General features: G+C 43.7%; 1 protein-coding gene across 1 annotated transcript in view; it reads right to left on the reverse strand.

The window, feature by feature from the left end:
* Positions 1-19,276, reverse strand: part of SNX30 (sorting nexin family member 30) — a 54,677-nt gene extending 35,401 nt beyond the window's left edge. Inside the window, exon 1 of the mRNA XM_064176853.1 lies at positions 18,948-19,276. Coding sequence (XP_064032923.1) covers positions 18,948-19,109 — 162 coding nt within the window. The 5' untranslated portion in view covers positions 19,110-19,276. The remainder of the gene's footprint in view (positions 1-18,947) is intronic.
* Positions 19,277-24,670: the final 5,394 nt, after the last annotated feature.

Raw genomic sequence — 24,670 nt, forward strand, 5'->3', positions numbered from 1 at the left:
AAAACAAAACAGCTTGGCAAATCAAGAGACCAACTTGTAAGATGGGCTTCAGGCAAACTGGTAACAGCTCCGTCGACTGGAATTCACTCACCATTTGCCTCTGGAAACTCCTACACAGAGTCATTATGGCTGGAGAAGACCTGGAGTCCAAAAATCAGCCTAACACCACCATGGCCATTAAAACCCATTCCAAAGTTCTATGGCCATACATTTCCTGAACACCTCCAGCAACACTGACTTTATCACTTCCCTGGGCAACTTATTCCAATGCCACTTTTCATGGAGAATTTTTTTCCTAATATCTAAACTAAATATCTCCTGGCACAATTTCAGGCCATTTCCTTTTATCCCATCATCTGATAGCAGAAAGAAGAGACCTAACCCTACTTCATTACAACCTACTTTTAGGTAGTTGTAGAGCAATGAGGTCTCCCCTCAGCCTCCTCTTCTCCAGTTCCCTCATTTGTTCCTCATAAGACTTGTTCTCTAGACCTTCCAAGAGTTTTGTAGTAGAAGGAGGACATCCATCCAGTCCATTAACTTCCAACTGCAGTCACAGACAGTCACTGACCATATATTCTAGCATCAGCGCCCATACATACTTCTTTTGAAGCCCTAAGGCAAATAAAAATACTGGGTTTTGCTGGAAGGGGTCTTTGTTTGCATCCTCCTAATACTCTGATACTCTAATAGTATCATCCAGTGTCTAAGGAACCAAAACAACCAGCAAGTGACTATTTTAGGAAGAGATGCACAACAGTTTGGAAAGCCTCTAATTCCTTGAAACTGACTCAGCAGCAGGGAGAAAAACTCTCAACTTTATAGCCAGCTTGGTTTATTCCCACAAGTGCAAATATAACACTTTGATGCAGAACAAGTGCTTCTTACAACTAGTGGTTACCCCACTTTGTATAAATATCACAGTAACTTCAGGTGTTCTCCACTCTGGCTTCATAGCAGAGGGAGCTGACAGCAAGTGACAAGCTACAGGACATAGAGGAACATGTGAAATCAGTATCAGAAAGTCCTAGAGATCAATGGCCACTCCTTCATGGAGGAGGAGGTTTAATTATTAGTAGAAGAAAAACTAGACTCATCCACAGTGGTTCCCTTGTAAGGACAAAGTTTCCTCTGGATGTCAGCCAAGCATCACTAATAAGCAGTACATTAACTATAGAAATTTTAGCTTCAGAATTACTATTTAGCTGCAGCTTCACAGTCTTTAAGTGGCTACATGAAATGTGTAATCTTATCAAAGCAATCCTGTCTGAGTAAGATCCTCTTAGTCCATCAGTATTCCTTATACAATTGTGGTTTATGTTCCAACTGGCGAAGTGGCAGCCCCTGTCTTCAAAAGAAGTTCCTCTTTGTTGAATGCTTTGGAAGTACAAATGATAGCTTCAATTTAAAGCTATTTATAATGATCTGACTTTGACCAAGGTTAAGAAAAGGGCTAAGTTCCTATCAGTCTTTGTCACAAAACCCATCACAAGAGTACTGGGATTTTGCAGATAGCCCTCAGCCTGTTGCACTCTGCAGAGCTGTGGTAGCATTGCTCTCCACCTTGAAAGCTGCCTCAGGAAGTGGGGGAGAACAATACTTCAGTCTAGACATTTTGGGAAGGGGGTAATCAAAAACATTGTCTGTCTAACAGAGGGGTTAGATGCATTCCTCCACCTAGTGCTCAGAAGTGGTTGCCAAGAGATGAGAGATTTCAGATTTAACTGGCAAGTGAGCAACAACTCGAAAGTAAGCATTCAAGTGCTCTTTTAAAAGGGTGAAAGAGCAAGATGAGGATGGCACAGCTTGCCAACACACACATGTGGTAGACAGCTTGAACTACACAAGCATCTGGCTCAGACTTCCTGTAACAGGCATAAGTACAGCAGGAAGAAGCAACACCAGAGTAACTCAGCAGACAAGGCGCTCTGTTGGAAGTTAGACAAAGAGCAAGAAGACGACAAGACAAGATTAGTATCAGGAGGTGGATTCAGAAAATCTGTAGTTCAGCTAGACAAGGCAATCTGGCTGAGCAAAGTAAAAAAAGCAAAGGAAACCCTGGTACACCACAGTAGCTCTAGAAAAATCTGTTCCCATTTCCAAAAGGAAAAGACAGCCCTTCGTTGACCATGTGCAATAAGCATTACTTGAGGAAGAGTTGTGCCAGAACTGCAACGAGCCAAATTCAAAACTTCCAGTATGGAAATGAATTAACTTGCAGAAACAGCTTAAGTCTGGCTGCACAGGAGATCTCAAAAGCTTATAGCAGAATCCTTCCAAAAGAAAGTTTAAAGAATATGATGGAATCTGAAGTATGAAAACTGTGTCAAGGTGTCAGAACTGGAGGAAGAATCAGAAGATGGAGCTTGCAATTGCTTGCATGAAGTTACCCACTTCACTAATCAGTTCTATTGGGAGATAACAATACCATAGTAGCATCTCTTGCACTTCTTAAGCAAGACAAAAGTTTTTGAAGGCTGGAATCCACTTTCATCTGCTTGAATGTATTCACAATTCCTGCGGCATTCTATAAGTCTTAAAATAAAGGCTGTGAGTTTTACCTGATTTCAGCTTTGGATGAAATATCCTAGATCTAGACCAAGCTCAAGTAATGCTTCTAGATCACCGCTCGTTCGGAGCAGGAGGACTGCCAGCCATGATGGGTGGAAAGGACACATGTTGTGTACATTGAAAGTACTACTGTGCTATACTGCCTCATCTATGATGGCAGAACACACTCCCCCAGCAATCACAGCTGGCATCATGCCCTGCTACTCAGCTAGTTTTCAGTAGTCAAAGGCCAAGTTAGAAGGTTAACTATTTGTTCATCTTAATAGTAAGGCTCCCTAGCTAACTGCACAAGGAAGAATGCTCATGACTGCTGAACCTTTGTTTAACAGTCACCAGGACCAACTTACTGAAGTCTTAGACTATTACTAGAAAGAGGTAGGTTTTGAAGTGTCACAGCAGATGGCCAGGCAATCTAAGTTGTCTCAGACTGCAATCCTTTCATCAGAGCACCTCCTCATCATGTTAATTGGCACTGGCTTTCTTCCACAAGACTTGGGGGATTTTGCAGTTGGGGAAGCAAGACTGCATCATCTGTTCTAGCCTGCTTTTACCACAGAAAGATGTGTGTCCTGCAAAGCCTTGCAGGAAAGGAGATCTGCAGCCATCTGCATTTATAACTGCCAGTATAGTTCAAATGGTTTGGCTATCACAAATATTGCATAGTTACTGTATTTTTTTATGATAAAGTCTGATTTCTCTGCCAGAGACTCATGCACCACCTTCACCTTTCACACACTAAGTAGCTGCCCGTCCACTGGTTTAAGTGCCTAACTGCATTATCAGACATCAGTACAATCCAAGCCCCAGCAGGTACCTACTGCTCACAAAGCTCTTCACAAAAAAAAAATTAAAAAGCCTTTTTGTCACAGCACCTGTAACTCACCATACAGTCAGACTACCACAAATACAAGCAGTCCCACAACAGGGAGAAGGGAAAGCTGGTTCTGGCAACCAGAAGAGAAGACAGATTCTGTCAAGACATTCTTCCAACCCAAAGTATTTTATGACTAAAGTCTTACAGAGTATCTATGAAGACCTTCTCAAGTTTCACAGTTTCTCTAGAATAAAATGCAAAGATTCTTCACCTCATCCCTCACCACTTCAGGCCAGCCTCATAGTTTTGTTGCTTCCCAAAGCAGGTCACATAAAGGTATAACAAAGCCTAGACTACAATCTATAACAGATATAGGAGTCAGACTTCTTCAGGTTCACAACCTACTGGTTAAGTGCTAGACTTCTGTGCACACATGTACAAGCCTACAGGCAGACTCTATGCTCACTCCTACAGATGTTGTAGGATCCCTCAAGACAGGCAATTCATGTGTATATGAAATCAGACAACTCTAGCAGCACACACTTGGTATCCTACGGTGCAGGGAAAGCAGGAACCAACTCCCTGTGCTGGAAATCCATAAGCCCTGCTAACTACTGTGGCTGCTAACTGCTAAGGAAGCAGCTTCATGTTTTCTCATGTACTATGCAGTCCAAATACTGTGACTAGTTAGCCTGGCCAGAAACAGACACCAAATCTACCAAGAAGTTCATTTCACCCAAGTTAAAAATTCAGTCAAATTTTATAAACTTGAAGTCTGCATGTCAGATGAAAAGCAAGTTGGGATGTCTCCAAATGATGTAATCTTCTCCCTCCTTCATTCTCCCAGGAGATTTTCCAAGACTTTAGGTTTACAGAGCAGCTTGGATACATGTAAAGTAAAACCTCAGGAGCTTGGTATTCAGTCTTCTGGATGGCAGCCTTCCCTAGTGAAGCAACACACAGCAGAGAAAGCATCCAAGATTCAGGTCTTGAAGGCTGTAAGTACTTTTTAGTGTTTGTTACTGAGTGAAGATCATGCAATCTCCTGCTGAGTGAAGTGAAGGTAGTACTGCAGCTTCTACAGACTTCTATCCTGCCACATCAAGTGCAGAGCTGAAACAGATGGCAAAACTAAGTAGAATCATAGAAGAGTCTGAGTTGGAAAGAATTTCTATAGGTCATACAGTCTGACCCCCTCTGCAGGGGCATCTTCAAGCAGATCAGGTTGCCTGGAGCCCTGTCGAGCCTCACCTTGATCATCTCCAGGGATGGGGCCTCAATGACCTCCCCAGGCAACTTGTTCCAGTGGTCCACTACCTTCATGGTAAATATCTTGCTCCTAACATCCAGTCTAAATCTATTCTTTAGTTTGAAACAACTGCCCGTCATCCAGTCACTACAAGTGACCCGTGAAGAAAGTGGAAGATAGGTCTTCCAAACATATAAGCTTGCCCCAGGAACAGGTTAGGCTGAAACTATCAGATATTACAAGCACATTGCTATCATTCAACAAGTATTAGATGACAGTAAGAAACATTTATGAATGTCACTGTTCAGAACTAAGTAGTGCACTTCATCCCAAATAACCTTGGTGAACTTTGAGACCTCACAGCCAGGCCTGTACTACACCTAGGGCGTCTACTGCTTTGCTTCTGGAATTCAGAGTGCTGTCTGGATCTCCCTGAGTTTCAAGGTATTCTGTTGCTTTTGCCATCCATTTCCCAGAGAGGCACAACAACAGATTCAATCATGTTGAGGTGACAATGATTCCACACAATAGTTGCAGCTGGTTTCAGGAACACTCTTACTTTCCTTGTACCTATGACACACAGCAACAAGCTGTAGCAGAATTGCTTCTGGTGATTAGAAAATAAATGTAGATATTTCTGACAACATTAAAAATGCTTGCACTCACTTGGTTTTTACAGTTTCTGCTCATAGCATTAGTCTCAGCACAGCAAGTTTTAAAAGCAGGCATTTTCTGTTTATAGAGCTCTCTGCCGCTGGCCTGTACAGGCTAGCCCTGCATAGTAAAAGAAAGCACCTTTCCATTCTCCCAGTTCATCCGTCACTCAGATGGCATGCTATCCTATTATAAAGATCTCACTGACCATCTCTGAAGTGAAATGAGTTTGCACAAGACTATTATCCAATACCAACTGCAGACAAATACCTACTCTTCAGATACAAAGAAAAGGCATTTGCTTCTCCTCTATGTGTGTTCAGTAATTCTCTACAAGGCATCAGCATCATTACTTTGATTACTAAGTTCACCTTTGTTTCCCTACACTTAAGGTGTGTAAGTGCAAGAGGAAAGGACATGCACTGTCTTTGGGAAACTACTTTCAATGCAAGAGTAACAGAAGTGGGGATCCAGACAGAGAAAGGAGAATGCTCTGGACACTAGAGGTGATCAGGGGAGGATAAAGCACCAGTTTTGCTGTACAAAATTAAAAAACAAAACAAAACCAGCAAACGAAACAACCAGAGAAAAACCTCAAACTCCAGAATCCTATACAATTCCATGAGGAAGTAACATACTTCTACACTGATCCACAAAGAAAGCAGTGCTAAGTTGTGTTTTGACAAGAACTGTGAGAATCAACTTCTGAGGCTGAACTCTTCTCTCCTGAGAAAGGGTAAGTGTTTACACATACATCAGCTCCTGACAGCCTTCTCCAGTAATAGGAAGAGTGCAGAATGTGTGGGTGTACTCACAAAGAACAAGATGACACCCTCAGAAGAGGTCAGTGCTTTCAACTACATTAATCATCTATAACCAGACAGCAAGGTTGAGGCTATTTTAAGAGCAATACAGACAATGCTCAAATCAGAAGCAATTCTTCTTCTTCTTACCTGGAAATGTGCCAGCAGAGGAGGGGCACTGCTGAGGACAAGCCCAGGTATGTGCTTCCTGGCCTTGGAGCATGGTATTACACAGTAAGTCTGTGGGCCCTGCAGCACTGGGCAGAAAACCCCTAACTCTAATGAGGCACACCAAGTCTAAACCTCACCTCTCTAGGTCCAGCAGTACCACTGGTATTCTGCCCATCCAATAAAAAACGCCACTAGGATAAAGGCTGGATCAGTTTTCTCTCCAGGCAATTTAAATAGGTGTTGTAGTACAGCAGGCTGCCAAGCCATGTGTCTGATGACTTTGTTCTGGACTTCATCACTCAAGATAGTGTTTCTGCTCTGTAGGTCAGAGTTGCCTGAAGACAAACTCCTCAATATTCCCCCCCCCCAAAAAAAAAAAAATTCAGATACAGCAGCTGATTGTCACAGCATGCAGTTTGGTACCACTCAAGACCTAGGAGAGAGCATTCTTGCTTATAAAAGGTATACTTGGAGTGGTGTTTCTTTGCACTTTGGCTGGACAGGGAGACACTGGAACAAGCTTCACAGAGACTACATGATTGACTCCAGCATTTTCCAAGCCTTCTCATGCAGGCCATGGGATTACCACCTCTTTCCTGAGGCTAACAGCCAAGATTTATAGGATGGATTACTTTACTTTGTGGTTTGTTTTCCCATAAGTCATAACAGTTAAGCTAACCAGAGCAAGAATGTGGGCATAGAAGAGTTTCCTGCAAACAGAATTTTCAACAAGAGCAGCAAGTCAACTCCTATCTCTGTTGCAGAAGTCCTCAAGGACTCAACTAGAATTATGGCTCGGTTTCAGTCTCGCTATTCATGGGGACAAAGGGGAGTGTCACAAGAAGGTGTCAAGTACCACATCAGACCATCTGTTCATACAGTCTGGCTATAAGTCTCTCTTCTCACAGGGCCCTTAAGAGGGTAGCTTCTTTTCCTAGTCTGTAAAGGAAACTGTGCAATGTCACACTAAAGCTAAATGTGGCTCTACTTACACTCTAAAAATGTGGATCATGAGTGGCATCTCACATATGATTTAGAGCAGTTGAGACAAGTCCTTCAGTATTATTAAAAAGCAATGTTGCTGTGCTACTTTGTGTAGAAAGGGTCAAAAGACTGCAGGCAGTGCATCTGGCAGATGAAATGAGTTCTCTGGAGCAGACATTAATTAGGCAAAATGTAAAGGGACACATACTTCCCCCACATCCTCTGAATAGGAAGGAAAGTGTGAGAAGTAACTGGATGTGTGCCACATCTTATAGCTCCCTTACTGTTCCAAGGTAGTTTACATGCAGAGGCATTTTCAGAAATCCAAAGGAAGCATTTTTTTTCCTCTTGGAAGAGACAGTCCCAGATTCAAGGTCAGCTTCTATATCCGTTTACAAAGCACAAGAGTCCTCACAGAAAGTTTTATCTGTCTTTCTTAGCAAAAAGCCAGTCTGGCAACTGTCCAGAAAGATTACTTCAGTTATATTCAAGTTGTGGAAAGCAGAAGATAAGTGCTTCTGACCCAAAATAAAGCAAGGAAGTTTAACTTCTGGGCAGGCTTGGATTTACACCCCTCAGCAAAGCTGAAGTTTTTCTTCATTCTACAGCTCTCAGAAGCCGCCAGCAGGCATCAACTACAACACCTTCAGAGCTCAAAGATGCACACAAATTGCCAAAGCTATGTCTTCATAAACATTTAGAAAAATGCAGACCTTTTGAATCAAGTTTTAACTCTCCTACAGCTCTGTTAAGTTCCCTGTTCATCTGCACATCAAAACCAGTGTGTTGGAGGTTTTACTTATCAGAACAGCCATGTGCATAGAAATATCATAACCTACTTCAACATGCTGAAGAGCACCTTGTTAATGAACAAGTCTAACACACTCAGTATTTCATTTAAAACTTCATTCTCAGAACCTGTGCTCTGACCTTCTAAATAGCAAAGCAGCAGCTAGGATTCAGGTCTTGTGCAGGAAAACTCGAATCCAGCATAAAACCAGGAGTCATTCACAAACCGAGAAGCCAGACTTGTATCTGATTACAGATGGAACAGTTTAAGCTTGTCCAAATTCAACTGCTTTCTTCTAGAGACATATGGCTTCTTGTCAGAGCTCTGCAGACACACTGTGCAGCAGGACTCTTCTTGTTTGGGCTCTAGGTTTAGCTACATTAGTTACCTATATACTCAGTGTCACCAAAGATCCATTTCAGCTAAGGTGCTTTTGAGAGCAAACAGTAATATCTTTTAGAAGTGAACAGATGTAAAGGGTTGGGGAAAAGAAACAGGAAAGAAAGAGATTACAGAGAGCTAGAAAGGCCTGCAGTATCCTAGTGAATACTTTATTTGAACAAGCAAGAATACACTTCCATACTTCATTATGATGCACATTTGTTTCCTCATTGTTAAATTTATAGATGAGTTGCATTACTATTTCCCCACACAAGATCCCTGGAGGCAAGTCAGACTGACAAGACAGAGAAGACAGATATTCAAAGAAGAGAATTCAAACCCTGGAAGAGCTGGAGGAGTGTGCTCTTGGAGAGACTGATGTGGAAAAGAAAAAAAGCATGATTTCTACAGAAAAATTCACCTGCTGAAACACCTTTCATTTATACAGCCTAGGTTCCTGACAGCCACTGTGGCACACACAGGTGTTTGTTACACATGGCTTTGAATGAATAATACTGATCCAAGAGCGAGCCAGTCAGCATACAAATTCTGATGCAGCCAAGCTGATCACTGCTAATAAACAGTACTGATTAACATTTTCCTGGAATTTTCTTGTTGACAATCCAAAACATAGCTTCACCTTGTCAACAGCCAAGATTTCCACTTAAAAATTGCTTTATACTAGCATTAGAAAAACTACAAAGGTGCCAGTTCCACCCAGATAAGCATGGGTTTGAGTATTGTCTGGAGTAGTCTATCACCTACTGTTTCCATATGTCAGCTCTTTCTCCACTGAGCTAGTCAAAAAGAGCTGTTGCTAGCACCATCTGCAGCACTGAGGCAGGATGAGGCTTCTCTGCCCTTGAGCAACACCTGCACTGCAGCATATTTCTTTCAAGGAACACATCACATCATTAAAACTCACTGTAAAAGTGAGACCAACCATGCAGACAGTTTTTAGGATGGGATTTTTTTTTTTTATTACCTATGAGGTGCTCCAGAAAGACACAGGAAGTTTCCTTCAAGCAAGGCAAATCTTTCCCACGAGGACAGGACACTGAACCAGTGTAGTAAGAGTTTTCCTGGTAGATGTGACAAGGAGAAGCTTCACTTGCTAGTATTTTGTCTTTGAGGCACTACTGGCTACTCTCATCAGATAGGCAGTGGTACAGTTTCAACAATTTCAGCCAGTTCCACTAACCCATGTCACCCACTTGCTGACTCAGACAGATGCATCACTCCTCTGAAGTATCTAGCTGTGAATCGATAGCTTTTTATCGCATCATCTGCCGCTGAAGACACCACCACTTTCTGCCCCCAGCTCCTCTCATTTCAGAGAATAAAACATGCCACAAATGCATCTGTCAGTAAACCATGTAAGTTTGACTGGCATTGGGAATGCAGAATCCTTAGAAGAGCTGCAGGTCGCTGACTTCCTTCCATCTTCAGTTGGTGACTGCAGAATACCTAGTAGCTATTCTGCTGTCAGTCATCACCCTTGGTAACTAGAAGAAAAAAACAGATTCTCCAGTTTCTCAGTTACTTACTAAGAATAAATTCTTATTAAGAGTAAATTAGTGCAATTTTCACAACTTGGTTGCTGTTACCACCACCTCTAAGGTGGAGTTCAGAGCTGTTTCATCCTACTGGTGGAAGTAGATTTCCCCAGCCACAAGGGCTTAAAACCTCACCTCAACTGCATCCCTAGCTCAGCACTAAGACCATGCTTAATGTCAGAACAGAAATTTCAGTGAAATTACTGCTGATCAAATGCCAGGTTTAATTGGTATGTTGTCTTCTGCAGACTGAAAGCACACACAAGTTAATTTCAAAAATGCAGTTTAGATGTCACAAGTAGATTTTCATGTAGCAGTACTGAGTTCAGTCTCACTGCACCTTAGAGTTTCCACCCTATCTCTTGACCTACTTTACACAAACAAGCCTCTGCAACTCAGATAAGGGGCTGACTGGCTGTTGTGACAGCCAGACACCACAAGAGTAATCTGCCATGCTAGAAGACACCAGAACAGTCTGCTGGTTAATCTAGGAACTGATATCTCCCAGATTAGTGTGTCAAGAGGAAAGCCATGTTTTTTATCCTCTGCACGTTCCATCATTAATTACAAGGACATGCTGCCTGGGACTCATCACACACCTCTGAGGCACCCACAGGAGAATGATGCACCCACACAGATGTAAAAAGAGAACTTCTTAATCAACTTAGTTATGCTCTTCTCCCATGAAGGAGTTCAGGGAGCATCCAGCAGCTCTGGTAGGTTTGAGGCATTCCAGCAGAGGCAGCCTGGAAGATTCTTTCCAACCACCAAGCATAACTTTTTCCACCATGGCTGACAAGTTATTGCCAAAGATTTACCCTTCTGGAACCCAGCTGAAAAACCCAAGAGTTCCTCTATGTACATTCTGAATATCTGTTTTTAATACTCTGTCATTAAGTATGAAGCAATCCCACTGACAAGATTATGAAGTTGTGCAACACTGAATTCAACCTCGAAGAATAACCGTCCCTCCATTATGCTGAAATAAGAACCACAAAACAATTATACTGTTATACAGCAGAAGCTGTGCTCAGTTTTACCAAACAGGAAGATTAAAAAAGCAACTGCTTTCTTAATGCAAGTCTTTGCCTCAAGTTAAGTGTCAGCTACCACTCATCTTGCTCAGAAGAAATGGCAGTTGCCAGCTGCAGAAAAGCTCTGGACACTAGTTGGAAATAGTTGACCACTACATATGGTTTTACAACAGTATTAGAACACCCACCTTGTAAGACACCATTAAAGCAGCCTTACCAATAAAAACTTAATTTACAAAAGGCAACTGTAAGCAAACAAACCCTCTGAGGAGAGACTGAGGGAGCTGGGGTTGTTTAGCCTGGAGAAGAGGAGGCTCAGGGGTGACCTCATTGCTGTCTACAACTACCTGAAGGGACATTGTAGCCAGGTGGGGGTTGGTCTCTTCTGCCAGGCAACCAGCAACAGAACAAGGGGACACAGTCTCAAGTTGTGCCATGGAAAGTATAGGCTGGATGTTGGGAGGAAGTTCTTCACAGAGAGAGTGATTTGCCATTGGAATGGGCTGCCCAGGGAGGTGGTGGAGGCACCGTCCCTGAGGTGTTCAAGAAAAGACTGTCTGAGGCACTTAGTGCCATGGTCTAGTTGACTGGCTAGGGCTGAGGGATAGGTTGGACTGGATGATCTTGGAGGTCTCTTCCAACCTGTTTGATTCTATGATTCTATGTTGCTGTACAGGCTTCTACAGCATTAAACCCCAAAGCAGCTGCAATAAAGAATGAGACAAGCACTCTATCTTTTCAATAATATACCATGGTATCAACTTATGCAAGTAAGTCTCTGAGTTTGAGAGATTAAATAGCTAGAGAAAACAGTTCTGCCTATCATCACTATAGGAGACGGGAAATGGAATTCAGCAGCTTGGCAGCATGCAGAGTAATGTTGTCAAGCTGAAAGCCATGCTACATTTAAGTCATCTCTTAGCCAGGAGACTACAGAAGAGCTGGCTGGTGCAGGCTTGTGCACACATGCACACAGCACAGAGGAGAGACACCAGCTCCTTTAAACATGGCTAAGAAGTTCAGCCTTTGAGAGATTATGGCCCACTTATGAAGCATGTGGCAGATAACTGCTTGCACCTAAAAAGCTTCCTAGCCTAAGAACCATGGCTCAGCAATTCAATATACATAGTATGCATTGTAACCTGACCAGTCCATGCAGAGACTAAGGGAAGAGAACCACAGGATCTCCCAAAAGCCAGAAGAGGAGTATCCCGAAAAGACAAATTCTGAATCAGCTAGAAAACAGTTTGGCCAAACCAACAATCCCACTGTCCTCAGTGGAAAACATTACTATGTTCTTCAAGCAGTTCTGCAGAGAAGCACAACAATTTCCTGAAAGAAAGCTCATCTTAGCAGGTCTCTATGGATAACTTGAATCATGATATATTTTCTGGATGGAAAACACAGCAGAGGTTTCTGAAGTGCAACGAACCGCCTAATACAGGTGATCAATGAGCTGATGAGAGAAGATGCTTTGCTGAACTTTAATCTTACAAGGAAGGGAGAATCAGTAATGTGAAGGTAGAGGGCTGCCTTGGCCACAGTAGCCATGAGCTGGTGTATTTTGAAATCCCAATAGGAAGGAGAAAAGCAAAGAGCAGGACCATGACCTGTGACTTCCAGTGTGTAGACTGTGGCCTCTTCACGGATCTGCTAGGAAGGTGGCATGTGGCCCTGGAGACAATCCCACAGAACTAGCTGGCTTTCAAGGAACCCTGATCCATGACAGCAAGCAGGAAACCAAAAAAAGCTGGCTGGATACAGCATACATGAATGCAAATCTTGATAAACTAACACATAAAAACAAAACAAAAAAAAGGCAGCAGCAAGCACACTTGATCCAGCAAAACAAAGAATACGGAAAATGCAGTCCTGGTGAGGCAAATGATCTGATGACAAAGGACTGAGTTATTTCATGCCTCTTTTGCCCCAGTCTTTGAGATAGCCAGCCTTCAGGAATTTTAGGCCTCTGAAGCCAGTGGGAAATCTGGAATAAGGCAAACTCACTGTTAGTGAGGGAGGACCAGATTAGGGAGCATTTCAACAAACTGGACAGTCACAAACGACTGACGAGATAGACTCAAGCGCTGGGCAAGGTAGATAATGTCATGGTAATGATACTTCTAATTTTCTTATTATGGTGGTTAAGGAGGTTCCTGAGGACTGGAAGAAATCAAGTGTCACTCCTATCTTCAGAAAGGCAGATAGAGAGACCTACAAGCCAGTCAGACTGACATCAGACTCTGGAAAGGTGATGGAGCACATACTAGAAACCATCTCCAAATACACAAAGGACATGGCAATGAGAAATCAGCAGGGACTTAAGGGAAGTAACATTTAACCAACCCAGCACCTGCTATGAGATTATGACAGTCTTGGTGAAGAACAGGAGAGCCTTAATATAATGCAGCTCGGTTTTAAGAAAACCATCACCACTGTCTCCTGTAACATCCCTTAAGACAGTCAGATGAGGTACAAGCTAGGCAGATGTGCAGTGAAGTGGACTGAAAACTGGCTGAACTGCTGGGCTCCAAGTGTTGTGAGCCCACAGATTCTAACTGGAAGGCTCACTAGTGGAGTACACCAGCAGAACAGGACACTACTGTTTAACATCTTAAGGACATAAATAATGGGACGGGATAAATCCTCAGCAAGTGTGCTGAGGGTACAGAATGATGCGGTTGCTCAATACATCAGATAGTTGTGCTGTCATTCAAAGCAAGCTCAACAAGCTGGAGAAAAGTTGGCAGGTGTCTCATGAAATCCAACATGAGGAAATGTAAAGTTCTACAGCTGACAGGAACAACCTTACGAAGCAGTACGAGATCAGGCCTGACTGCTTGAAAAGCAGCTAGGGAGAGGATTTAAAAAAAAAACAACAAACAAACAAGACACCAACACAAAAAACAACAAACGACCCACTCACAGAAATCCCCTTGCACCACATACAACAGATCCCAATGGGAAAGTTGACCATAGTCTAACAATATGCCTCAAATTGAACAAGACCAACAGCATGGAGAGAATGCTTTGAGGATCTTGCCAGTACAGATAAATACCTGATGGGAAGGTGGGCATAAAGAAGGTTGGTGACAGACCTTTCTGTTGGATCCAAAAACAGAACGAGAGACAGTGAGGGCAAATTTAAATATTGAAAGTCGCACTTAAGTGCAAGAAATTTTATTTTGCAGGTGTCTGGCTGCAGGAACAGGTTGCCCAGAGGAATACTCAAAACAATTTCACAAGCATCCAGGTTAGCCTGCCCTACCTAACCCTGCTCTGAGCCACGGGGTTGGGCCAGAAAGTATCCAGAGCTGCTTTCAGACTCGACTTCTCTGCGATTGTTAGTTTTGTGTTCCTACAGATTGAACTCAAGATCAACTCACCAATGCTGGGCTCGCCTTGTTCACCAACATTCTCTTCACTTTCAGTCTCTCCTAGACTGAGAAGTTACCTTCAGCTTGCTTTAAAAACAATACATGATGCTAGTCTAACAGTTCTCACTTAGTCAGAGAAGGAAGACGTTTGTGGAAACTCAGGCTGATCTATTTAAAGCTTTCAGATTATACTGCTAACTGGTTTCATCTGTGGGTGGATGAAGTTAAGAGCAATAATTATAAACTCGCAACCAAGAAGGCTGAAAGTACAGCTCCAGACTCCCAGTATAATTTTGTTAGAGAGCTGCCAGGCTCCCTTCCAGAATAAGTGCTAAGTAACAGCATTCCAGCAAACACATCAAGTATTTATACTTAATCAGGTGCTAATACAGGCCCACAGTTTCACCAGGGTGGTAGCTTGATAAAAGATGAGCAAAGGGTACCATGAAAGTAATAGTTTTCAGTTACAAACCAGAAGTTTTGAGGAGTTTTAATACCCAAATTAGTAAGTTCAAGCTACGTTTTTATTGAAAACCTGGTACTCCACATCTGCTCTGCTCCACACACTACTTGTAAACCATCCCTGAAGGTCATTTCAGCTCTGTAGTGATCACAGAGACAAATACAAGTCATGTGCATCTTCAAAGAAAAAAAAAAAAAAAATCAAATGAGCAGATTATAGGTAGCTGAAGTGATAAGCAAGAAACCAGTACGAGGAGTTGGGACTCTATCTGATAACTGCCAGATCACAACCGTCAACACCACTCTGTAGTAAGACACTCTCAGAACTCGAGTGATTACAAAGACCACAGCTAGAGGACAGCGGGAATAAGCCACCTCTTCAAATTCTGCATAAACTGATACTTCCAACACCTAGAAGCATGCTGTTAAGCCTGGACAGCCTCAGTAGGGCTGCATCCTGAGTGTTACTAATGCCTCTATAATCATCTGGGTACAATCACACAGCAAAATACTGCCTACTTACCATCTCTGCTCCAAACCTAGCAGTCCACGAATAACAATTTTTCTCCTTAGTGACAAAAGGTTTGTCTAGTGCATAGAGTATTTCACAATTGAAAGTGAAAAACTAATGAACTGGAGTTAAGCAGTCATATGCAAGCAGAACTTCCTTGTTTTTAAAAGGAAAAAAAGAGAAATCCACATTGACAGTTCCCCATTTGCCCTAACTTCCTCCGCAGATGATCTGCTAGAACCAAGAACTTGGTTTTGCAGCTGACTCTGCAGTGGACAGAGGGATTGTTTCCTCCTGTATGCTTCCCTTTCACCTGAAGATGAAACACCAAAAGAAGCAGGAGGGTTAGTACTGCTTAGGTTCAGTTTTGGCTGTCTCTATTTGGAGGCTAGGAACAGTTAAGGGATGATAAGCTAAAAAAAGCTGATGGTGGTCAGATATCAGGAGAAGCGTGTTTTATGTAATTAGATTTGAGAACAGAAAGATCTAGCCAATACAGAAATGTTTTAGAGACAAAAATCTACAGCTCAGGTGTTTCATATTTGCTGCAGAGTGACTGTGAAAGCTAAGCACTTAGCCAGAAACAGCCATTTTAATTTAAGAGGTTAGATGGTGCTCAGGGGCTAGATGTGCTCATAGGTCAGGGTTTCCTGGCTACTAAAACCACTCTCTCCTACAAGTCAGGATGAGGACACTATTTCAGCCAGTAAAAACCCTGCAGTCCACTTCATAACATTCAAAAAAATTGGGACTAATCTACTTAAAGGGCCTCAGAAAGCAACACAGGAGGTTTATCTTCCTTTTCCCATGACCTACTGCTCTAGTAGCATTAGCTGCTGTTTTTAAGCAGAAACAAAGGTTTATCAGGCTTCAAAGTTAGACAGGGTCTAAGCTTCTAGATTATTACCACGTTTGAATCAAAATCCAACAGGAGACAAGCAGGTAGTATTCCTGTCTTCCATGTTCCTTTGACTCAGGATAAAGTAGTGCTTCTACTCAGTGACTCCAAAAAAGTGAGGAAATCATGTTTTAAAGAATGCAGAACAGTGATGGCAGAGGTTCAACCACTTCAGGCTGCACATCTGTGGCAGTGGAAACTAAAACACTGCTTTACAGGCAGACAACTCCCCTTCTCCACTTTCTTTCCTCAGAGCATTTCAGTCTTAGGTACTCCTGCAGCATGGTTTAATAAGTATTTGCTCAGAGCATGTAAGAGCCACCCTGAATAAGTACATTACCCAGTTCATGGTGATGGGTCAGCCATCACTGCTACCACTCTGCCAGTGGGATGTCCTAAAACAAGCCTGGTTATGGACAGTGGCCTTTAAAGCAGCTTACTGACTCAAACCCACTTTGGAGCAGGAGACTCAAATGTAAATTTCTCCCACAGGGCCAATCACCAGACTCTCTAAAAGGACCCTTGGAAAGGCCAAGAGAGCAGAGAAGCATAGCTTCTATTCAGGAATCAATATAGAGCAGCTGCAAAGCTTCAAGCCTGAGCCAGACCTAATACCAGCTTTCCTCTGTTACTAGACTATTGGAGCTATCCACATATTGTTAAATGATTAGGGAGCCAACCTTGCAAGAGATTAATGACCCACCACCAGAAATCAACAGATATGCTAACTTACCAAGAAGGGTTTTCTTGTTAATTTCCACCTAACCATACTTGCTCCCTAGGTCAATGCACAGACTGCCAGGAACACCTCTGTGAGGACTTTTTCCATCAGAAGGATCATTCATTTGGCTTTTTCTGCTCATTCAGTTAGAAAGGACCAAAACAAAAGAATGCTGCTGTCTTCCTACTGGAAATCCTTTTCTTCTGCAAGGCTCATTACTCTAGTGACATTTCCAGGTTAACCACAGAATTGCTCCAAAATCTAGAAATTTCTTATTTCAGCCCCTTTTTGCTCTCCACTTCAGAATGCTTCCATGCATAGGATGGTACCACATACAGGTGCTAAAAGGTGGACTCTTAACAGTGTTGCTATTGGAAAAAAATGGGCAAGAGCCTTCCTAACTGATGAGAAGCTAGCTGATCACAGGCAGAGGCTAAGTCATCACAGAATTTGATACATTTCTTGGACATCTCAAAGCAGTAAATCTCAGAGGAGCTTACTTGTGTTCTAAAAGCAAAAAAACAAGAGCTCATTAAAGGAGCTAAGTAAAGAAACTATATCATGAAAGCTACTGTGCAGAGTAGCGCTTCTCAGCAGCTACACAGTAGTATGAATAAGACAGCCAGAGAGTACAGTGCCACCACCGCGTTCCTGAGCTGCAAGACCAGTGAAGGCAGCTGACAATTTCTATTGCTACAGGTTGCCCAGACAGAAACTTAGTTATATTAATAAATCCAATATATAATAGAACAAAAAACTCCATAATCCCTACTCCCACCTTATTCACACACCCCCTTCTGAGGGTCATCAAATCTTTTGACAAACTGGAATGAAGGTGTATGCTTCCAGAGGGTAGGTAAACCTAGCTTCCCACTTGAACAACAATAGGGAAAGGTTCAAGGAGAGGGCTCCTTACATGGTTAGGAACAAGTGCTGAATCTATACAGCATAGTTACAGGGCAGTAGATGACACACGGGAGAAGCCAGACTACCTTGACTCATTCCCTTAAAGCATGGGAGCGTTATCAACTAGATACACTTGGAGTGGCAGTCTCAAGGCATCGGGAGGATAAGCAAACCTGTCCTGCCCAGCAGCAGCTCCACATTCTCCAGGCCAAGAGCCAGAGGAAGACTCTCCTGCCACCAGCAGCTCCGCAGCACTTCGCAGGCACAGCAGCTGTCCCAGAACTTCGCTTATTACAAAGTTTCAAACACATCTCACTCCCTGCAACCCTTGCTCCCAGGAAATCCTACCGCAACACATTTCAGGAAGTCTGTCCCGAGAGATACCAAGTCCTTGGAAGAGTAGTTAATGTATTAGCAGATCTGTGCTGCAACTGCTGCTTTCACACTCAGGAGTTACCACATCCAAGGCCCACACACAGGCAAGGCACTTCACGAATCCTGCTCGTGTCCTGCGGACACATGTCAGAATTCAGGATGAGAAACAGGCACAGATACTCTTATAACAGCATCCCTTCGGTATTGCACTGCTACAAAAAAAGCGAGCAGGAGCTCGGCTCTGGAGAGGACGATCACAAACAAGCCGACGGCAAGCTTGACGGTAAAAAAACAACGGCAGCTCCCAGCCCTTAACCCGCGAGGGCTACTGAAAGAAGATGGCAACAGAATCGCAGCAATTCTTAAAGTATTCAGACTCATCGGTAGAGGGGATGAGCCACAGCAAGGTACGATCAGGAAAAGCTTGCCTCAACGGAGTGCGCCGGTGTCCGAGATTGACCCTCGCAACGGGCGACACGACGCTTGCAGCCCCAACACGGGGCGCTTTCTCCTCCTCAAAGAAGCCCCAGGCTCTTACAAGGGATGTCAGCAGCGCCCGGGCTTCGTCTACCCGCGGGATGCAACCGGGGACGGGGCGTGGAAACAGACACTGTGTTCTCCCACTTCTCCATGTTCCCCTTGAAAAGACCCTTCCAAATGCCGCCCAGCTTCCCGTTCCCCGGGCTGTACCTTGTCGGCGATACTGCGAGGCAGGAGCAGGTCGGGGCTGGGGGTGAGCGCCGGCCCCATCTCCTCACTGCTGGACGTGGCCAGAGGATGCGGCATCTCCCGCAGCGACTTGGGCCCGGAGGACGGAAGAGGCTTGGGGCCGCCAGCCGCGCCGCCCGACATCGCGCCGGGATCGGGCAGCGACGGAGATTAGGAGGGAACAGAGGCCGCACCGCTTCGGCGGGGAGCTACGGGGCTGTGGCCGCAGTCTACCCGCCGCCACCGCGCTACGAAGAGGAGGAGGCGGAGGCGGAGGAGGAGGAGCGAGAGAAGCGCCTGCCCGCGCCACCGCCACCCGCCCCTTTACAAAGCACCGTCCGCGCCACCTGCCTCCTTCTGCCGCCCCGCCCGCCCAGGCGGCGGCCGTCCCCTGCCCCGGCCGACCGGCGGAAGACGCGGGGCCGCCACAGCGCGGCGCCAGCGGGCGGGGCTGTTGCGGGCCTGGGTACCGCCCTCGGAAGGCCCTGGCGGGGGCGGGGGTCAGGGCGGCCGGTGCCAGCCGCCGACTGGCCGGGCTAGTCTTTGGCCGCCTGGCGGAGAAGGCACTGAGTCCTGGGAGCCCCCGGGTCCTGCCGTGGGGCGACATCCTGGTGTCGAACAGCGGTTAAGCGCCGAACAAGCAAACCAGGTCTTCCTCTGTTGCAGGCTCGGTTCGTCGCCTGCTAACTACTCACGTCTTCGAAAGAACTGTAAAAGCTGCAGGTGCCCGTGCGGGGCGAGAGAGCCCCTGTCAGTCGAGACATGGGCATGAGAGTGGGTAAAATGGCAGTCGGGCTCACGGGGTGCCTCTTCCAGTCCTACCAGCGAGGCTGACCCACCGAGTCGCGGACGGGGACAACCCAAACCTCAGAGACTTGATCTTGACAGCGAGGTGGGGTTACAGATCAACACGCAAGGAGACACCTGGTGCCTAAGCGCACTACAGGAATAGGCTAAACGGTCCCCATCTGTTTACGTCCCACTGCACTCGAGACACATCGTGGTTTTGCAGAACAACGTTTCATTAATGCAGCTGCTTGGAATTCATCACGGAGAATAATTTTGATACTTGAAAACATGAATTTAAAAAAAAAATGCACTGAAAGTTTTCCTCTGACACTGCATGGAAAGAATGTTGGTATTTTGTCAGGCAACCCTAAATTCAGGCTCTCCTATGGTTTGCTAAAACGAGCTGAAAGAGTCCAGTAGAAACAAATCTGTATCAATTACGAAAATTCAATTATCTGTCCACAGTTAACAACGTGGGAAAAAAAAATGTTGATGACTGATTAATAACCAATAAATAGGAGAAAAATCAGGGTCTAGTTTAAGATATTCCCTGAGCAGATAAAGCAGACATATTTGTCTGATAAATTATTCTTTGCAAATAATTGGCTTGGCACTAATGAGACCTAACACAGTAACATGCTGCTGAGGGAAGAGATGGATCACTGCGAAACTGTCTTAATCCCTTCTGGCTAGATATAGCTATATAAAGATACGCACACAGATAGCTGACCAAACAGGACTGGGATGCTGTAAACAGTTGTACTGGTGTTTAGCTCTTCCCAGGGGACTACTGCTCACTGAAACCAAAAGGGCAGCATCACAACCTAAACCTAAGACGGGAAGTTTTGCCTGTGTCATCAGCAGGTGCCAATAGGAGTGCAGCTCTGTGACTGTCCACTACAAAAAGAATTGTGATTTATCAACGAGAAAGAAAAAAAAAAGAAATAAAAACCTCCAATCCTTACTATAAATAACTACCTAAGTTATGTAATGTTTGACCTCTGATAACAATCAAAAGCCCCAACCAGGTCCCAGGACCCAGCGAGAAAGGCTGTGAAATATACTTTGTTCATTACACTTGAGAAACAACAACCTATTTATCTATCAGGAAAAGCAAAGAGTACAAATTAGTCAGCATCAATACATACACCTCAGCTTTCTTCTACACTATACAAATCTTAAATGGACACTTAATGTGCTAAAGCAGCAGGCAGGTTGTGTATCTACCATGCTGCTCAGGAAACAATTCCCTTCAGTTTTCTGAAAGCCTGTCTCTTAAAGGCTGACAACTAACCAGGAGCTCTTCCTGACTTTTCCCTTAATCATCCTCACTCCACCTCAGACTCTTCTCCACAGAAAGCCCATCAGGGACCCTCACACCAACACCATCAGAACCTGGAAACCTGGGCACATTCTAGCTCCACGTGGGTAAAACAATCTTCTGCTTATTAAATTTACTGTTTTGGTGGGCAGTGACCTGAGCATCATCCTTCTGCATCCTTGCATCAAGTAAGACCACTGATGTCAAGGCTGCCTTATCAGTAAACACCAGAGGCAGCAGATCAAGGGCATGGTTTATCACAGTATCACAGTATCACAGTATTATTAGGATTGGAAGAGACCTCACAGATCATCAAGTCCAACCCTTTACCACAGAGCTCAAGGCTAGACCATGGCACCAAGTGCCACGTCCAATCTTGCCTTGAACTGCTCCAGGGACGGCGACTCCACCACCTCCCCGGGCAGCCCATTCCAGTGTCCAATGACTCTCTCAGTGAAGAACTTTCTCCTCACCTCGAGCCTAAATTTCCCCTGGCGCAGCCTGAGGCTGTGTCCTCTTGTTCTGGCGCTGGCCACCTGAGAGAAGAGAGCAACCTCCTCCTGGCCACAACCACCCCTCAGGTAGTTGTAGACAGCAATAAGGTCACCCCTGAGCCTCCTCTTCTCCAGGCTAAACAATCCCAGCTCCCTCAGCCTCTCCTCGTAGGGCTGTGCTCAAGGCCTCTCACCAACCTCGTCGCCCTTCTCTGGACACGCTCAAGCATTTCGATGTCCCTCCTAAACTGGGGGGCCCAGAACTGAACACAGTACTCGAGGTGTGGTCTAACCAGCGCAGAGTACAGGGGCAGAATGACCTCCCTGCTCCTGCTGACCACACCATTCCTGATTCAGGCCAGTATCACTCTTTACTTGACACTCATTAGGACTTTATCAGATTGTGGGCTCTTTGGTACAAAAAAAAAAAACCACCAACAAACTAGAGAAACCTAAGGCACTGAAATGACTGCAGAACCCAGGCTTCTTCAGCCTGGAGCAGACATGGCTTCACAGGCGCTTCATGGCATCCTCCAGTACCCCATAGGGGGAGGATGGAAGAGCTGGAGCTGGGCTCTTCACAGCAGGCAGAAAAGAGACAAAGAATATAAACTGAGACAGGAAATTTCTGATGGATGTTAAGAACTTTTTTCTCCCTGATGACAGCCAAGCAGTGGAGCAGGTTGTGCAGACAGGTTGTACAGCCTCCACCTTGGAGATTTTCAAGACAATCTGGTCTGATTTCATGTATGACCCTCTTTTAAGAAAGACACCTTCCTAGGTCCCCTCCATCCTGAATGATTCAGTGATTCAGATAATGTTTGTTGCTGTGAAAGTTGTATGTCTGGTTTCTGAAACAGTGTGAGGTGACCCCTCAGTTTTCCTGTATAAAAGGATGAAGTTCTAAGCTCCAGTGGTTCACTTGCTGGTCTAGCTCTCCATTAATATTGTATATACAGGCAACATATGCCTCTTTGCTTGCTAATCACATTTTTTTATGTTACCTACATAGGTTCTACTAGGAACTAAAACATGTCATCCTTAGTGTTTTTGTGCAACACAAACTACTTAGAAATGTTTTCTAACTAATTACATACGCAGAATACAGGAGTATTTGTGCACCTGTGAATATCAGCAAGCTGAAGCCTGGTTGGAAAAGTTCAGGAGATATTAGCAAAACAACTTTTATCCAGGAAAACAGACAAACCTCATGATTCTTACATGGATGCACCTAAATTCTGACTATGATAGTTATGTTTAGATTTTAGAATTGCCACACCATAACATGCTATAAAGTCAAGATGGTTAACTGCTGAGCAGGTCTCTTTCATACATTGATCCCTGGGTCACTTCAATATGAATATTCACTACAATTTATTTCTGATAAGGTGCATCTTGTTAAACCAGAGAGACAAGATTAGGGTATCTGTAAATGTCTTAAGGACTAAATTTAGACAAATATTTATCTTCCTCTGATTTCAGTGAGAAGTAAGTCTGTAAATATCTGTATAGGCAGCAGTCTAAGTTTATCAGTAGCAGATGCAAGCTATCATCTGAGAACTAGGAGGGTTCAAAAATTATAAATTGTATTTCAAAGTCTATGCCATTTATTTTAAATTTGTAATCTGGAAAATCTGTACCACTGACACAGCCTTTGCTGTCTTCTTTGCAAGTTCATATTACAGACTGAGGTGAGTTTTTAGATCCCTTTCCAGACATGAGAGAAACTTTTTTTTTTTCCCAAGCATAAAAGATGACAATTTTATGTAGTGTAATGCATTTCAAGAGCTGGAAACTCAAAAAGGCATAAGAGAAAACATTTTAAGACTTGCAGTTGAAAAATTAGGGTTAGGAGCAAATTATTGTGTCTCTGTTGGAACTAGGCACATTATCAACAGAGGCCATTAACAACTCCAAATCTTTTGTATATAAAACAAAACAGAAAAAAAAAAAAAGGTATCCTGTGTACCTGACTGCCTGATTGCTTGTAGGAAATGTTTTCCACACACAAACAGAAAACCTCTAAATGCATCAGCATGTGGGGCATCTGGCTTTGGCAGTAGGCACAAAGAATGTACAGCCAAAAACTGATGAAGGAAAATGTCTATTTTTCTAACAGTAGCAGCATTGGAATAAATAAAGTCTTGATTCTGTTAAAAACTTGTGAGTGATTAAAAACATGGTACTGTTCCATTTTTCAGGTCCTACTGCATACCACCAATTGTGGTGGTATCATTTTATGCCTGTACTGGTTTTCCTGTCATTTTTATTCATAGTTTTCTTTTTGTAAAACATTAACCAAGCTTTAAAATCAAGTCAGCACATGCAACATGCAATCAGCAGAATAAAATACACAGTAAGAATCAAAATCAGTGACTGACTGAAAAGAGATTCAAGGCTGAAGAGATGCAATGCCTATCCATTAACTCAAGTGAACCTGAGAAAACCTGGCATGGTCTCATAGCAAAATCTGAACTACTTCTTGTGTTTAGATCATTTCAGCTGATAAACAAGATACAATGCAATATGTATATGTATAATACTGACTGCACAGGAAGACAATTAATTAGGGGGGTCAAGAATCTCACTAATTCAAGGTGAATGTCAAAAATCTGACCTTTTTTTTCCCCCTTTTTTTTTCCCTCTGAAGAAAATAATCCTGCTAAAGTTCTACATGCTATCTCTTTGGATTGTTACTAGGATAAGAGGAAAGATCTACAGGTTGCCTTCTCATCTTGCCTTTTTAATGACACTCTTGTACATCCATTAGCACAGTGTTAGTTCAGGAAGTACTCGTATTACTGCTGCTGTTCAGCTGTGTCTTCTCAACTAGGACTTACACATATTACAATCTCTGGCACCAACTGGACATCATCCTGTGTATGACACATCTCCTGTCACTTACTGAGAGTGAGAAAAAAGCCAGCATAAGCAAAAACAGGACTTTTGAAGAAATTCTGTGCAGTGCTATGAAGCTGCATTAACTACAATACACCAACATTTGTTGGTAGGTTCTGAGATCTAGATGCTTTTCCTATAGTCCATCTAAATCCGTTATAAAAAGAGCATTTTCTTACTTCATACAATTCCCAATTCTAAAG

The sequence above is a fragment of the Pogoniulus pusillus genome, chromosome Z, assembly GCF_015220805.1.
Source record: "Pogoniulus pusillus isolate bPogPus1 chromosome Z, bPogPus1.pri, whole genome shotgun sequence".
Taxonomy (NCBI): Eukaryota; Metazoa; Chordata; class Aves; order Piciformes; family Lybiidae; genus Pogoniulus; species Pogoniulus pusillus.